Genomic DNA, 16,056 nt, shown 5'->3' on the forward strand with positions numbered 1-16,056 from the left:
ATATCAAACTTCAATAATGAGTTAAAAATTTGTTCTCGACGTCTATTCAGAACAACTAAAATCACATCGCGTATGATGTGCTCGTTAATCGTTTAAGATTAGTCCAGGAGTGAGTGTTTGTGTACATATATGAATAAGTAAGCATATGCATAAAATGTTTGCAGTCACGATCATCGGTAGATACATCAATGATCAATCTTTGGTTAATACAGATCTGGAAATGCGACGAAACATGTGGAAATTAATCATGACACAACGAATCATCGTCTTAAATACGAGTTTTGTATACATCGTTGGATCTGCCACATGCGAATTTACGAATAAACCCCTTACGAAAGAGAGTTGCGTTATTTAGGGCAACGAAGAGAACAAGACAGAAAAGGAGATGAAGATTCCTTTTTCCACGTGGACCCCAAAAACCCCACGCTCTCTCTCATTGTGTGCATGTGAAGTTGGCATCTTCTTTTAAATTATAATATAAAGTTTTTATTTTATTTATTTTACCAAGGAAACTGTTACTGAAAAGGGCAAAGGATGAGCAACTCTCGTCTCTCAGTCCCACCTCCCCAATTAATTCTTTATTTTTATAATGTAAACAAAACAATAACAATAATATGTAAAAAACAAATACAGACAAACAACAAAAACCATTCATTTATAAATGATTTAAAAACATTACAAGTTACAATTTCAATTATTTGTTTTTAAGCCCCACGTTGTCCCCATCTCTTACCGTTACTTATGTTTATGTATTTATCGCAAAAAATAACTAAATCACATTTATTAAATTTTGTTTCAACATATTATTTTTTCTCAGTATAACTTAAAAATCAAATATAAAAAAAGAAACCAGCCCTTTCCAATATTTAAATTCGCTTCTTCTGTATCAAAACTTTAAAAATATTACTACTAATCTTTCAAGTTTCACCACAACCCAGTCGAACCCGAATGATCATCCACATCACATGTTATTCGTCGGCTTGTTATTGTTGTTATTGCTCGGCATAAGCTCAAACTCACCTCCTTCCTCTTCCTCATTCTCTTCGTAGTCTTCCTCATCGTCGTATTCTTCTCCATCTGTGCCTTCTTCATCATCAAAGTTCTTATCCAACGGCTGAGGAGGAGGATGTTGATCAGGTTGAGCCGTTGCAGCAACTGTACTCGTCACTGTAGTAGTTGCCATCGCCGGAGGCCATTGTTGCTCCGGTTGGACCATCAAAGGAACCGAATTATCCGGTTTAACTAAACCGGAAGTTGAGGAAGAAGATGCAATAACGTTGTTATTGGTGTGGAACTTATTCCTCTCCCTATATAAAGCATCAAGCTGGTGAAAGTAAGGACAAGTCTTGGAATCTTCAGGGCGTTTCTTGTTGCTCTCCTTGACTTTCTTGAAATATTTGTTTATGTTTTCCCATTTTTCTTTGCATCTCTTTGAGTTCCTGTTGAACCCTAAACGTTTCATTCCCGCTGATATCTCTTCCCACAACGGTCCTTTTGGTCCGTTCTCTTGATACTTTGAATCAAGATTCGTCCTCAGCTTTATCAATGCCTCTATCTCCACTTTTGGCCACCGCGATGAGCTCACCGCTCCTGCCGCCGAGGCCGACACTGGAGTCATGTTCTGATCACCGTTGTCTGTTTTGGAAGTGTCTACGGTCGGTGTCACTGGCTGTGTCGGCTGCGTAGGTGGAGGAGGTGGCGGTTGAGGCGTTTGCTGGTTGTTGTTATTATTAACCTGCATTTGCGATGGAGCCTGTTGCGGTTGCGGTTGTGGTTGCGGAATTATTGATTGACCTTGAGGGTTCGGTTTCTCAGATAGTTTCTGAAGAAACGCCATAACCGCGGCGTCTTTTGCGGCGGACATGGAGCGTTCTTGAGCTAAGATATCTCGTTCGCGGTTGATACGAGCAATCTCTTGCACTCTCCAAGACTCTTCTCTAACCAACCTCTCGTCCTCTCGCTTCTCGACAGCTTCCAGGAACTTGCGTTGAAGCTCCTCTTGCTTATCAACAACCTGTCTCGTTAACCGCTCGAAAAACTCTTTCCATTTTCTCTTCCTTTTCTTCTTCCTCGTCGTGGTGGTTCCGTCCCCAGCATCGACGTCAGAAGACGTTGAACGAGAAGAAGATGTTGAATTATCCGACAGAAAGTCTCCGGAGATGTTTGGGAACGAAGGTACGTTCGCAGGCTGAGTATAAGGAGGAAAGGTTGTGTTTGTTATCTGCGGTGTAATAGTTGTTACCGGAGGAGAAGTGGAGAACATGGGGCTGTTGTTGTTGTGCGGTCGTAGAGGCGGCTGCGGTTGAAGCGGTTGCGGTTGAGTCTGTGGTGGTGGTTGTTGTTGTTGTTGATGATGGATGGAAGAGGAGGTTGGTCGAGTCTCGAGAGCTTCTAATTGATCAAAGAAGCGATAAGTTTTGCCTTCGGATTTTCCGGTACGGCCTTCTTTGGTTCGTTTGTGGTATTTGTAAACGTTTTCGAATTTCTCTTTGCATTTTTTGGCGTTTCTTATGTAACCAAGCTCAGCCATTTTCCTGAGAACAATATAAACATAGTTAATTTAAACTCACAATTACAAAATTTAATATTATGGATTTTGCTCATGAAAAAGTCACGAATATATTGTTTATTTAAATAAAATAAAATAAGTAAAATGAGAATATATATATGTATGTATATGTATATAGTTGAGAAGTGGATCAATCAGCATGAGTTTGAGTTTGTGAAAGACTTCGCCTTCTCAATCTCATGAATAAAACATGACTCAACTTACTTTAACTAGTTTAACAGTTAATCAATTAAAGTAAAACCGAATCTGAGAAAATTAACATTACAAAAACCAGATCTTTAAACTACTTCAGTTAAAAAAAAGAAGAGAAGACAAGCTTATGTAATAATCATTCCAAATTAGATCAAAATCACCAATGATTTAGAAAAAAATAAAATAAAACAAAGAGTGGAATAGAGATTTTTTCCAAAAAGAGGAAAATGAATAAAGGAGACGCACCTGGAAACCTCTTCCCACAAGGGTCCTTTAACGCTAGCGTCTCGAAACGCTATTCCCATGTCAGATCGTATTTTTAGCAGCGCAAGCGTTTCCTGCCGCGGCCACCGGTTTCCTCCAAAACCGCGGTCGTTCATCTCTTCCGACACCTCAAAAGCTCCAACCGTTGCTGCAGCTGCCGCAGCGGCTGAATCGTTCGATGGTGGGGGTGCAGCTGAGGTTGCGGCTGTGGTTGTAGTACCACCCAGCTGCATCATCTTTAACAGTTTTTTTTTTTGTAAAAAAAAATTCTCCCTCTCTCTGTCTTTGACGGAGAAGTTACAGAAATGAAAAATAAAAATAAAAAGGGAAAAAATAAAAATTCATAGAAGAAAGAGAAAAAATGGGAGAGAGAGAGTTAACATGAGGAAGAAGAGTGAAATCTCGAGGCGCAGGGTTTTATGGAGTCAGAGTTTGTAAACACCTAAAGTTATTTTTTCTTTTTATATTTCTTTTCTCTTTCTGTGATGGATCTGCTTGTTACTCTCAAGGAGCTTGAAAATATTTATATTACAATTCCCTACGTTTTACCATAAATCGCATATATTATGATTTTAAAAATACTATTAAATAAAAATTTAATATAATTAATAATAGATACAATAATACAATTAACTGATTACATAATTTTTTGGCAAAGTTAAAGTTTACATTGATAAGCGAAAACATCTATATAAGTAATAAGAAAACATCTTACATATTAAAATAGAGGAAATATCTTTTCTTACCTATTTAATTCAAATTTTACCACTTTTCATTGATATTTTTTTCCTTTGTTTGAGCCAAAATGAAATCTTCGTAACTTCTCTCTTTCATATTCCAAATGTTGAGTAAATAAGCGATTTAATTTACAGTGTATTTCCATAACAAACTTTTTATATTATGATTTACATTGGTAAGTTATACACGCTGATATATCTAATAGGGTATATATATTGCTGACTTTTATTTTTACTTTTCTAAAATTAATGTGACATTTTCTACATATGATAAAACTATAATAAAAATTATATATTTTATATTAAAAATTTATTTTTAATATAAAATGGCTAATACATGTCTATTGCAAAAGTGTTATGTTAAATACAATAAATAATATGATTAAAACTTGCAATTTGTAGTAAAGCGAATTATATTATCGTTATACTGTTACCTAAATTCAATAAATTGAAGATAGATTGAAATATACATAAACACTGTTTTTCTATTATAATAAGAAAAGGAAAGAAAATAGAGCAACGGTGTAATGTTAAGACAGGAATTTATACGGAAGAAACTGAAGCTTTTTAGCCAATTTATTCAAAAGTAATTTATTTTCAGAGATCTATTGACAGCTGCACATAAAGACGGTGGTGATTAGTTGGTTTTTGTCCGTCCAGCAAAATTGTCTTAGAAAGCGGCTTTTAATCTCAAGCATTCAATTTATTTTAGTTTCGGGCTTATGACTTTCATAAGGACATTACCCTCGGTTAATAATGGAAAAGAAATGGGATTTTTGGTGTAAGATAATTTTCAATCAAAATGTTTATATAAACAAATTTTGTATAGTGGAAGTTTTAGGTAAAATAAGATAAAAATATATCGAAATGGTTTATATACTACTATTTGTGATATTTTATCATTTTTTGTTCTTCTGTAAGAATAAGAGGTTAATCGTAAAAAAAATTAGGTGTCTTAGCATTTTTTAAAAAGCTGGAGATGAGGATCAACTTGCTTTTTGGAACGTATTATTCGGAATTACTATGTAGACCCTAACGTGGATCCCATTGACCTTTAATCATTGAGGGTTACCTAGCTATTATATTATTAGTTGAAAATTTAAATTAAAACTTTTTTTGGTAAAATAAGTTTATAATTAATGAACTAATTCATCCTGATTACTGATCTGGATTTGTCCCCCTCACATTCACATATACAAATTATTCTAATCACCACAAGTACTGATCGCCCACACTCTCTAAACACGGGCTTGATTTCAAATCAATCCTGAGATATGATTTTCTCGACAAATTATTACTATAACCCAAACTAAAGCAATAAAATAATAAATATAAAGGATGATGGGATGTTAGAAGTGAAGTAGTTAGATGTGAGTCGTTTTCTGGATTGAAGTAAACGGTCACCATTTCCCGTTCAGGCCATACATAGCCTCAGTTTATTGATTTTTGTATCATGCTGAACCGATTTGACAGCCGTTATCTAACGTAATTAGCTAAATCAATAATTTAAACATGGCCCAAACAACCAATTTCAAGAATAAGTAATTTTCACAAATTTATCAGTTTTTTAACCTTGCGTTTTAATTTTTCATTTATTTTGTTGGGTACTCCGAACAAATCCGACTAATCCTTTAGATATGCAAACTTGTGACGCACGTACATAACATGTTAACCATCTTAATATATTTTCTACCTTTTTGTGGAAAACAATTTATATTTACAATCCTCAATCAAATTTTTTTCTTTTACAATCCCTAATCATATCTTGTTTTTTCCTATCATATCTAGTTGTTGTTGAGCTCACAGATTATATTTTACAAATTTTCTATCTTGTTGTCGAGAAAATTATACCTAGTATATTTAAAGTCACAAAATATTAGGGTTTTGGTATAAAGCAATAAGAAGTTATACGATGCAAAAGAGTATATTAAATTATATGTTTTTTTTGAAAAATATTAGATTATAATTTTTTTTGTCGGCTATTAGATTATAAATTAATAGTCGAGTTTTGATAGGAGTTGAACTAGGGTTAGCAATGTTAATCCTTAATTACCAACGTTGAGTTGGCCCAGTGGTAAAGGAGTTGCGGATGTAACTTCCGTCACCCGGGTTCGATTCGCGCTGGAAGAGACTATTAACAATGTTTGGGTGAAATTGGAATTGGAACAATTCCTCTTCTCCCTCTTAACTTTCGGAAACCCTAATTTTTTATTAGCGCCATTCAGCCGGTGGCGGATTCCTGCGAGTCTGTCGCTGTCGTCACCGGCTGTCTTCCCCTTAATCTTTTCTGTCTCTTTTCCTTTTCTGTTTCGCCTCATTTCTCTGCTCTTTGTCTCACCGATATACCTTCTGTTGTGGTCTCCCTCTCTTCGCCGGCGTCGCTGCTCGGTGGTTAGGGATCTGGAGCGGTGGTGAGGTGCGTCTGTAAGGGTGGGGCTTGGTGGTTCTTCTGAGGGCTAACTTCAAGGCATCGCTCAGATTTGGCCAGATCTGCTTTCAATGGAGGACAATTGTGCTTTGGTGGTGGTTCTCCGGTCATCGTCGATTCCTCCGGCGTCTGTTAGCTCAGTTGCTGGTGTCGAAGACAAGTTCCCTCGTTCTCGGTTGGAGGGCTCTCGTCTCTGAGATCTCTACTTTTGATTCATCACGGTTTCTCACCACCAATGAGAAACAAATACATCAAGAGTCGATTTTGCATCTCAACGAGCTCCCTGGCAGTGGTGGTTACTCCCTGCTAGTGGTTTCTCCTTGTAGGTGGGTGCAGGGCTCCTTGTGGCTAGGAGGTGTCGCTGTCAAGCTCATGAGGAGGGCTGAGTTCTTCTTCTCGCCTTAACCAGAGGTGGCGGTCTGGTGAGCTGGTTAGATTGAGCTTCTATGCTCGATTTTTGGTCAGTCTCTGGTTCTCAGAGTCAGTCACTCGTGCGGGTCAATGTGGTCTTAGATTGTTGTAGTCTACCTTCGTCCTCATTCCCGGTGACAGCGAGTGTTGCTAGCATCTCTGCAGTAAGGGTTTAGTGCTTTGGTTCTTGCCCTGTGGTGTTAGCTCCTTTATCGTGCAGGGTCTGGTGGAAGTGGCGGGTTTATCATCCATTAGTCTATCCAAATAAGAGCGGTTGTGGGATTGATGTTGGGGTGTTGGTGGTTCCGGTGAGGGTCTTACGGGTTGTTGGAGTTTCCTGATACCTTTGAACTTCAGGAGGGAGGAGCAGAGGTGGCTGTTTGCGGTGATTGGTGTCTGGGGCTTCGACAGGCTCTGGTTCGTCGGTTTTTGCCGCTTTGGTGCGGTCCCATTGTCGTCTGCTGCGAGCTCCGAGTTCTCGCTGGTGTCTTTGCTCTCTGCTGGTGGCAGGGCTTCGTGGTGAGGTCATGTTTTGGAGGCGAGTGCCTGGGCAAGCCAATATTACCGGCTCGTGACTCATGTTATAACTGATGCCTTACTATGGAGTTTCTGATCTTGCGTGTTGTGTACTCTAGGCAACTCTCATAAGTTCTCTCGAGTGCTCTCTCCTTCGTCTTTCGGTGTCCGTCCTCAATCGTGTTTTTCTTTACTGTATTTTGTTGTTGTTTAGTAGTTTCATTTCGGTGTTTGTATTCTCTGCTACTAGTATTTCTTTGTACCTTCTGTCACAAACTCAAAAAATGGTAATGCAATCTTAACATGTTTACCCAAAAAAAATGTTTATCCTTAATTAACAAAGATTGGATGAACACCAACACACAGGAGATACAAAATTAAACAAACCAAAAACTTTCCAACATAATTTTTGAGATTAGTGACGAACTGACGAATAAATTCTTCACAGCCATCACAGCTCGCAAATTATCCAGTTACCATAACCTTGCTGTATCATTTTTTGGGGTGCAATGCAGCGACCATCCTATATTCTGTTATTCTATAACATATGTAAATTTATTAACACGATGTAGTTTTGAGGTTATAGTAAAAATGTAAATTGTCAAAGGAAGCACGATTTTTATCTAAGGCTAATTATCAGTCTATTGAGCATATAGAGCGACATATCGTACATGTGGTAAAAGGATTGGAAATTTACCAGCAACATTAGGATTAAAAAGTAATAATGTTAGATTTGGGATATTTAATGAATTATAGGGAAATGTATTGAAAGGTGGATATATCATATCAGGGACCATCCTTTTGATAGCTCCTAAAAGCATTGAATATGATATATAATATTATCCTTAACGTTACAATTTTATCTTATTCTACTTAATAATTTAAAAAATAAATAAATTCTACTTAATAATTTAAAAGTAAGTTTATCTGTCGTGAGTCTTTTTCATAGGTGCACTTAGGGGTGGATGTTCGGGTACCCGTTCGGATTCGGATCGGCTATTTCGGATTTTCGGGTATTTTGGTATAGAGGTATAGAACCCGTTCAAGTATTTCTGTACTTCGGATCGGGTTCGGGTATTTTTAGTTCGGGTTCGGTTATTTCAGATCGGGTTTGGATATTTAGATTTTGAAAAAAAAAATTAAATTTTTCATTTCTCAAATTTCTTATATTTAAAATTATAACTTTCACTTAACTATTTTTTATTTTTAATAGATTAAATGGTTAATAGATTTGGACATCGCATTTTGAAACTAAAAAAAATATTAATTTGGTTATTGTTTTTAAATTTTGGGTGTAACTTTTTGTTAATTCTTGAAATAAAAAGTTTGACATGCATTTTAAGTGAGTAGCAAATCATTTTCTCCGTAATTCTACGTATATCATATGAGCTTAAACTATGTGTAGTATTAATATAAATATTTTATATAAAATGAGAGATGTAAACTAAAAATATATGGTTAATTATACATATTTATCTTCGGATATCCATTCGGGTTCAGATATTACCCGTTCGAGTTCGGATATCCAATCTCTCCTAATTCAATCCTCGTTCGGATATTTTGCTACTTCGGTTCGGATTTCGGTTCGGGTTTTTCGGATCGGGTTCGGATGCGGCTTCGGATATCGGGTAAAATGCCCACCCCTAGGTGCACTTCATAGTTGAAAACGACCATTATGATAGCAGATCTCAAGGATAATATTATGTACACTATATCCTTGTATATAAATATATGATTTGCGAGTTTAGAATCATGTTAAGCCCTTTCTCAACAAAAAAGAGAATTTAGAATCATGTTGGGAACTATATTTAAAATAACAGTTTAAGAGTTTGGCATAAAATTAATAAATATTTAAAATATCAGAGACATTAGTGTACAAAAAGAATTATAAAAGCCATCAATTAAGTAATTCAATTATTGATGGGCCAGGGTAAATTTAAGGTGAAAAAAGAATAAGAAGTAACATGCAAGTGGATTGAGAAAGGAGCATGGACCCGTTTAAAAAGAAGAATTTACTGCAGTAAACACCCAAAAAGTGAAAAATGTTTGTGATTTGATCTTTTATAAGTGTATCCTTCTACTTTAATTTTACTTAACTTTTCTTTCATAAGAAAAAAATTCCACTAACATTTTACATAAGGTAATTGAGAAGAGAAAAAGTCAAATATGCCACTACGATTGATGTAGAGGTTTTCTCTTTATAACCTAGCAGATAATTTTATAATCAGCTGTAGTTACCATCATTACTCGCACGGAAAATCACACACATACACCCACACACACCGATATGTGTGTGCACGGAAAATCACACTCACACTTGCAGTACCTATACACACGAATATGTTTATCTGTGTGCTCCGAACTAATTAATCTTACTCTAATAAGCATCTGTCTCATTTTCCAACGTGGCACTCATATACAAGATTTGATGCTATTCTTGTCAATAACTTCAGAGAGTTGTGAATTGTGAAATTTATCCGTAAACTCTGCACCAATCAGATATATAAGTATATGTTGGATTAATGAGTTATACTGACTTATATTTCTTCATGCTAACCCATGTTCTAAAAATAGGCGGTCTGGCGCTACGCGTCACTCTTCCGCTCCGATTTATGCCAAATCGGTTTAAAAAATTGGATATCCGATTTTCTCCGCCTAGACCGCCTAAATGACCGCCTAGCCGCCTAATCTATTTTTTTAATAATATTTTTATTTATTTATTTGATCTAAAATTTTATAAATATCATTTATATTTATAATTTTGATGAAAATTACACTATATTAAATTTATATATTCTATTTGTGTGTTTTATACAATCTTAAACATGAAAATGTATTAATGTTATACACAATTAAAGATTAACATGTTTTATAACATAGTAAACAATCTAAAATTTCCGACCTGCATAATTTCCGATTAATCCCCGATTTCTTTTTAGGCGCTAGGCCCAACCCGAACGCCCGACTAGCGCTAGGCGTTCCCGAACAGGGATGCTAACATATTTTGTAATGTACAGAGATTAGTAAAATTAAACTTCAACTATATCAGTATGTAGGGATGTTAACTTAGGGTAAAATAACCCAGCCCAGCCCAACCCACGAATAATCCAACCCAGTTTATACCCAACCAGCAAAAACCCAGAAACATCAGGATTGAAATCCAAACAAAAAAAAATAATCCAATATGGTATGATGGGTTTACCCGTGTGTACCCAAAGTATTATCTTATTTACTCTGAAGATCATGTAAAATATTAATATCATTAATGTGAGCTTTAATATAAAAACAAGATTTTGCAATTTTATAGAAAAATTGTTTTTGTGGTTTTAACGGAAAATTTTCTTTTTACGGTTTTTGGTCGGGAAAACTCGATTTTGATTTTGACGGGAAAACTCGGTTTTGCGGTTTTGGCGGGAAAACTCGGATTTTTGGTTTTGGCGGGAAAAACTCAGGGAAAACTCGATTTTATGGTTTTGGCGGGAAACTCGATTTTTTCGGTTTTGGCGGGAAAACTCGATTTTTCGGTTTTGGCGGGAAAAACTCGGTTTTTTGGTTTTGGCGGGAAAACTCGATTTTTCGGTTTCGGCGGGAAAACTCGTTTTTATTTTGACGAAAAACTCGATTTTTCGGCTTTGGCGGGAAAACTCGATTTTCGGTTTCTGAGGGGAAATTCGATTTTTCTGTTTCGGCGGGAAAACTCGATTTTGATTTTGGCGGGAAAACTCGGTTTTTCGGCGGAAAAAATCGTTTTGGCGGGAAAATAGTGTTTTACGGTATTTGCGGGAAAACACATTTTGTGGTTTTGGCGGGAAAACTCGATTTTGCGATTTTAGCGGAAAAAAAACTTTTTTGCAAATTTTATATAATTTAATTAAAATGGTAGAAATCTATATATATAATTGAAAACTCATGGGTACACCATTACCCTTTTGTATTTACCCAACATAAATATGGGTTTTAAAATTAATACTCATGATTGACCCAATTAATCTTAGATGGGTAAAAACCCAACCCATTAATATTAATGGGTTTGGGTAAACCCATGAGTAATTACCCATGTTAACATCCCTATCGGTATATGCCAGCAGAAAACTGACTGACCTAGCTACCACCATTTACTTTTATTTAATACATTTTCTGGTCTTGATTATATAACACATACATATATATATATATAATATTTTAAATACGACTGGATAAAAGTTTAAACTGAAAGTCTGAAACTAATAATATTTTCTACAGAAATGTTGATAATCAGCAGCATATGGTCAGTTGATGAATTCCAAATAATAAATCATTTTCTCTACTTCAGCCATTGAACCAACATACATGTATTATTCTCTATATATATGCATACGTAGATCAGTAGACGTGTAAACATTATATATTCCATGACGAGTTAATAAAAAATAATTCTACATAGCACGATATATTTAACGGCGGATTTTGGATTCATGTGAAGTTGCTTTGATGTCGTAAATTGTAATTCTCCGTTTTATATACATCCATTTTTAAATGGGTCCTCTACCAACTATGATTATGCATGATACGGTTTAGGTGTGGTTCTTTTCGATATATAACCGACGCATATCTAAGTTGAATTAGAGCCGGAACTTATATGGTTCGACTTGCATAGCGAATAATTACGACTAAACCGAGATACAATGTGAATGTGCAATGGATTGCTTGAAGACTCATGGAGATGATTAAAATGTCTGCATCAGTCTATATAATTATTATATGTTCTACCTAAATACCATGGACAAAAATGTATATAATAATCTGTACATCAAAGACAAAGCTAATTTAAAAATGGAGGCATTACTTAAGGATCCATAAACCACCCGGAGAACAAAATATATTTGTATAGTTTAAAGAATAAAATAAATAGATTCTGCTGCGAAGAAGATTAAAAATAAAACGAGTAAGGCTAGCAATTAATTAAGTAGAACATAGTTTGGCTAAATATTAAAAATTTCAACAAATAAAAAGGATTAATATAAGCGTGGGTGGTCCACATATAGGGCTCATTCATTAAGAACTTGAAAAGTGTAAATCTTGGGATTATTTTTAAAAAAGTTGGTAGATCCATATATAAAGTAAGAGGCATGTATATTATAAAGTGAAATTCAAATTGACATGAATTGGTGAATAAAAAAGGCGAGTAGAGAGGTGTAAAAAGAATAAGGGGTAAAAAGGAAATAATGGAAAGTAAAAGGGTATAAAAGGAAATATGGAAAATCACATGCCATGTGAGTGATGAGTTTATCTACGCCACTTTGATATTCCCATGTGGTTTTACCTCTCAGTTTATCTGTCTCCAGCTCACCCTTGTGGCTTTCTCTAATTAACTTCATATTTGTTTTTTTCCTATTATCTATGGCAACAAAAAAAGAAAGATACTGTTTCATTTATTTTATGGAAGCTTATCTTTTTAAAAACTTAATCAGGTGGATGACAAAAAAAAACTTAATCAGGTGAACATGGCATTAAATGGGTTTAGCACCAAGTAAAAGATGTTCATAATGATATACATTTTTTTTTTTTTTTTTTTTTTTCATAATGATATACTTAATTCTCACTAAAACCATTTCTATCATCTTGTTTGTTAACTAAGAACTCCTTTTGTAACAAAAAGATTATGGGCAAAGGAAATGAAAAGTAAAAAACAGAGGAGAGGCTCTTGTGAATAAAGAAAGGTCAAAAGAGGTGAAAGAGAGAAAAACAAACAAAGGCCACCTTCACATTCTTCTTTTGCCTTTTTTTTTTGTGAATTTCGAAAAAATGTTCATAAAGATATACTTTTTTTTTTTTTTTTTTTTTTTCATAATGATATACTTAATTCTCACTAAAACCATTTCTATCATCTTGTTTGTTAACTAAGAACTCCTTTTGTAACAAAAAGATTATGGGCAAAGGAAATGAAAAGTAAAAAACAGAGGAGAGGCTCTTGTGAATAAAGAAAGGTCAAAAGAGGTGAAAGAGAGAAAAACAAACAAAGGCCACCTTCACATTCTTCTTTTGCCTTTTTTTTTTGTGAATTTCGATCACACATTTCATATTTTACTTTTTTTTTACCTTTTTTACTTTTTTTTTGTAACATATTTTTTTTTTACTTTTCCCTTCAATTTTGTACATATTAAGAAAAGGTTCGATTTTGCTTTTATCATTTACGTGGGTCTAAAAATCAGTAAGAATAATGTTTGGGCCGAGCTTCTAGTTTTCTATTTGTATTTTCTCTTTTATTCATCTATAAAAAAATGAGAGTCTGCAAAATTGAGATTTTTTGGAACATTTATAAATTGAAATTTTACAAAGCCAACTACATTTCCTTTGATTTGTTTTCTTTCAGTAAAACTGTGAGGAAGATTCAAAAAAGAAATAAAAATCATCAATCACCTAAAAAGCTCATTAGAGAGAATCAATTTCTGAAAGGAAGAAAGCTAAGTTAGAGCAGTCATTTGAGAAGTTACTCTATGTTCTTGTCCCTTTCACATAGTTACTCTCTCTTCTGGTCCCTTTCACTGACTCACTGATACTTACATGACATAATTAAAAGCACACAGAACCACTTCCTATATATGGAAAAAGATAAACCAAGAATGTTACATGAGCATATATGAAAACATATCTTTACCTCCAACTTTTATCTTTATTACAATAAAAAATACCTAATGGTAACTTAAGCAAACAATTACGATACTGATATATAATTGTGATAACATATATTTGCCTCAAAATTTTCAACTTTTAGCTTTATTACAATAAATAATGTCTAATGGTGAACTTAAGCAAACATTTAGATACTGACATATAATTGTTACCACTTCTTGATGTAACCACATTGGTCATAATTAGTTTCTTTAATCAAAGCTGAAGCTACGTACATAATTAGATCAAGAAGGTCTAATCTCCAGGGTTCTTCAGAATCTAGCACCCAATTCAACTCCTCTCAATTCCAGTTTCATCTTTTCATTCTCAAGTTTCATATTTTCATTTTCCATCCTCATTATTTGGAGCTTCTGGTCTCTTTTCTGACTAAACCTCTCCCACTTGATTCTTTGTCTCTCGAGCTCCATCAACTCAGCTTGAATCTGGAGCTTGCGTTCTTCTAACTCCAAAGACTTAGACTCGGTCCACTGCTTATGTAAGTGAGGAACATAACCCTCGTTAACATGATTAGGATGACTAAGATCTTCATGGTTCTGGCTTCGTCTTAATCTCTTCAATGCACCACCTAAGGAGACTCCACGATCCCCACAATCCTTTTGAGACATGTTGTGTTCCTCACAGTCGACAAGATCTTCATTTTGGTGTTTCCCATGTCCATCATCATCACTGCATCTGATCCTCAGGGATCGCTGTAACGCAGGGTCATGAGGCAAATTCAACCTGTTCCCATTATGGTACGAGCACATCTCTTCGTAGAAAAGATGTTTTGAGCTCATGATCTTCCTAACTTCATCTTTCTCTTTCTCATCCAAGTAACCAATCTTATCCAAGAGCGCAGGATTCTCAACGACATCGCAACAAGTTCCTCTACCAAGCATCTCATTAAGCTTCTTGTAACGTTTATTAAGATCATTGAACTTATCCTCACATTGCTGCGGCGACACATGGTAACCCCTTTCGTCCATGACTTCAGAAACTGTTCTCCATTTACCTTTCCTTGCATGTTTATGATCGTCCTCATCGAGGTAAGAAAGAGTAGTTATCATCAGCTTCACCATCGTATCCATCCATTTCACACGCCCCCAAGGAGAGCTATTCTTGGACTTGTTATGACCATCACCATCTTCTTCTTGGCTCGTCCATCTATGGCCATTGTTGTACTCGGTCACTGGCAAGTTATCCATAACATTTGGACCAAGATCTCTCATGTAAGAGCCTTGAAAATCTTGATTAGGTTTAATCAAGAACAAGAGAATAATCCGAGAAAACTCTATCAAGCCTAAACTATACAAACTTGGAATGAAGACTCTCAGATTAAACGAATATTAAACTCAAGAGCATAACAGATGATTCTAATTGTTAAACATAAAAGATTGTCAAGCACAAAAAACTGGTAACCAATACTCATCTTTAGAGAAATAGCATTCCAAGCCGAGAATCTAGGGATTTTGAGATGAAACAAGAGAGACAATGCGTGTGGCCAGCACAAATCTTTGAGGATCAAGAAAGAAATTTATATTTGTGACAAATGACAAATGTTATTCATATCCAATGTATCAGAAGATATCTGGGACCCATCTATCAAATTGCTTTTGTTTATTTTCAAACCTTTTAATTTATTTCCATACTTTTTAATGCATGTAGTACAAATCTGAAAGGTGTACGTTTTTAATAAAATAGAAATAAAATTAATGTTTATTTTAAAATTTTAACTATAGTAACAATGACAACTATGAAATTTGTTTCTATATTAGATAAATTTCTCTCCAAATTCAAATTTTAATATTATTAATTTGTATAAAAATATATATTTACTAGTTTTGAATATACAGAAGTAGACATGTAACTTTTCTCTCTTATCTTTTCATACAATTGTGAGTATACACATACAATCTTTCAATAATGAATTATGAAAAATTTAGTGTTATTTAGTTCCCATTTCGTTGGGTATAGACCAATGTTTTTAAAATTGGAATGTTTTGGGTCATGTATCAATATGATTTGATCAGGTTTAATTGGGTTCAACCAAATTCAATTTAATGATATTTTGTCAATAATATGCATATCAAATAAAATATTTCACTAACCAAAATGTTTTAAAAACTTAAAATAACAATCTGAAAATGTAAGACAAATTATAAAATAATTTAATTGTTTAAATCTAAAATCAATACGAAAAAACACATTTGAACTTAATTCTCGATGTCATCATCACTCCAAACCTTCTTCACCTTTAAAACAAATCATGTAAACTAAGTTCTTATTTG

At 34.6% G+C, this 16,056-nt stretch overlaps 2 protein-coding genes across 2 annotated transcripts; both read right to left on the reverse strand.

Moving 5' to 3' along the window:
* Positions 1 to 779: 779 nt before the first annotated feature.
* LOC106300389 (trihelix transcription factor GT-2-like) lies at positions 780 to 3,481 on the reverse strand. Its single transcript, XM_013736520.1, has 2 exons — positions 3,008 to 3,481; positions 780 to 2,534 (listed from the first exon to the last, which is right to left on the reverse strand). The coding sequence occupies exons 1-2, from the start codon at positions 3,259 to 3,261 to the stop codon at positions 962 to 964; spliced, it is 1,827 nt and encodes a 608-aa protein (XP_013591974.1). The 5' UTR covers positions 3,262 to 3,481; the 3' UTR covers positions 780 to 961.
* Positions 3,482 to 13,827: 10,346 nt separating this feature from the next.
* On the reverse strand, positions 13,828 to 15,296 carry LOC106296657. The gene has a single exon (XM_013732845.1). The coding sequence runs from the start codon at positions 14,995 to 14,997 to the stop codon at positions 14,041 to 14,043; it is 957 nt and encodes a 318-aa protein (XP_013588299.1). The 5' UTR covers positions 14,998 to 15,296; the 3' UTR covers positions 13,828 to 14,040.
* Positions 15,297 to 16,056: the final 760 nt, after the last annotated feature.

The sequence above is a fragment of the Brassica oleracea genome, chromosome C6, assembly GCF_000695525.1.
Source record: "Brassica oleracea var. oleracea cultivar TO1000 chromosome C6, BOL, whole genome shotgun sequence".
NCBI classification, from domain to species: Eukaryota; Viridiplantae; Streptophyta; class Magnoliopsida; order Brassicales; family Brassicaceae; genus Brassica; species Brassica oleracea.

Bases quoted from the DNA above. Each gene is read 5' to 3' on its own strand.
- LOC106300389 (XM_013736520.1), bottom strand. From the start codon at position 3,261: ATGATGCAGCTGGGTGGTACTACAACCACAGCCGCAACCTCAGCTGCA. The intron at 2,535-3,007 runs GTGCGTCTCCTT...TATTGTTCTCAG, and splicing joins TTGTGGGAAGAGGTTTCCAG to GAAAATGGCTGAGCTTGGTT.
- LOC106296657 (XM_013732845.1), bottom strand. From the start codon at position 14,997: ATGAGAGATCTTGGTCCAAATGTTATGGATAACTTGCCAGTGACCGAG.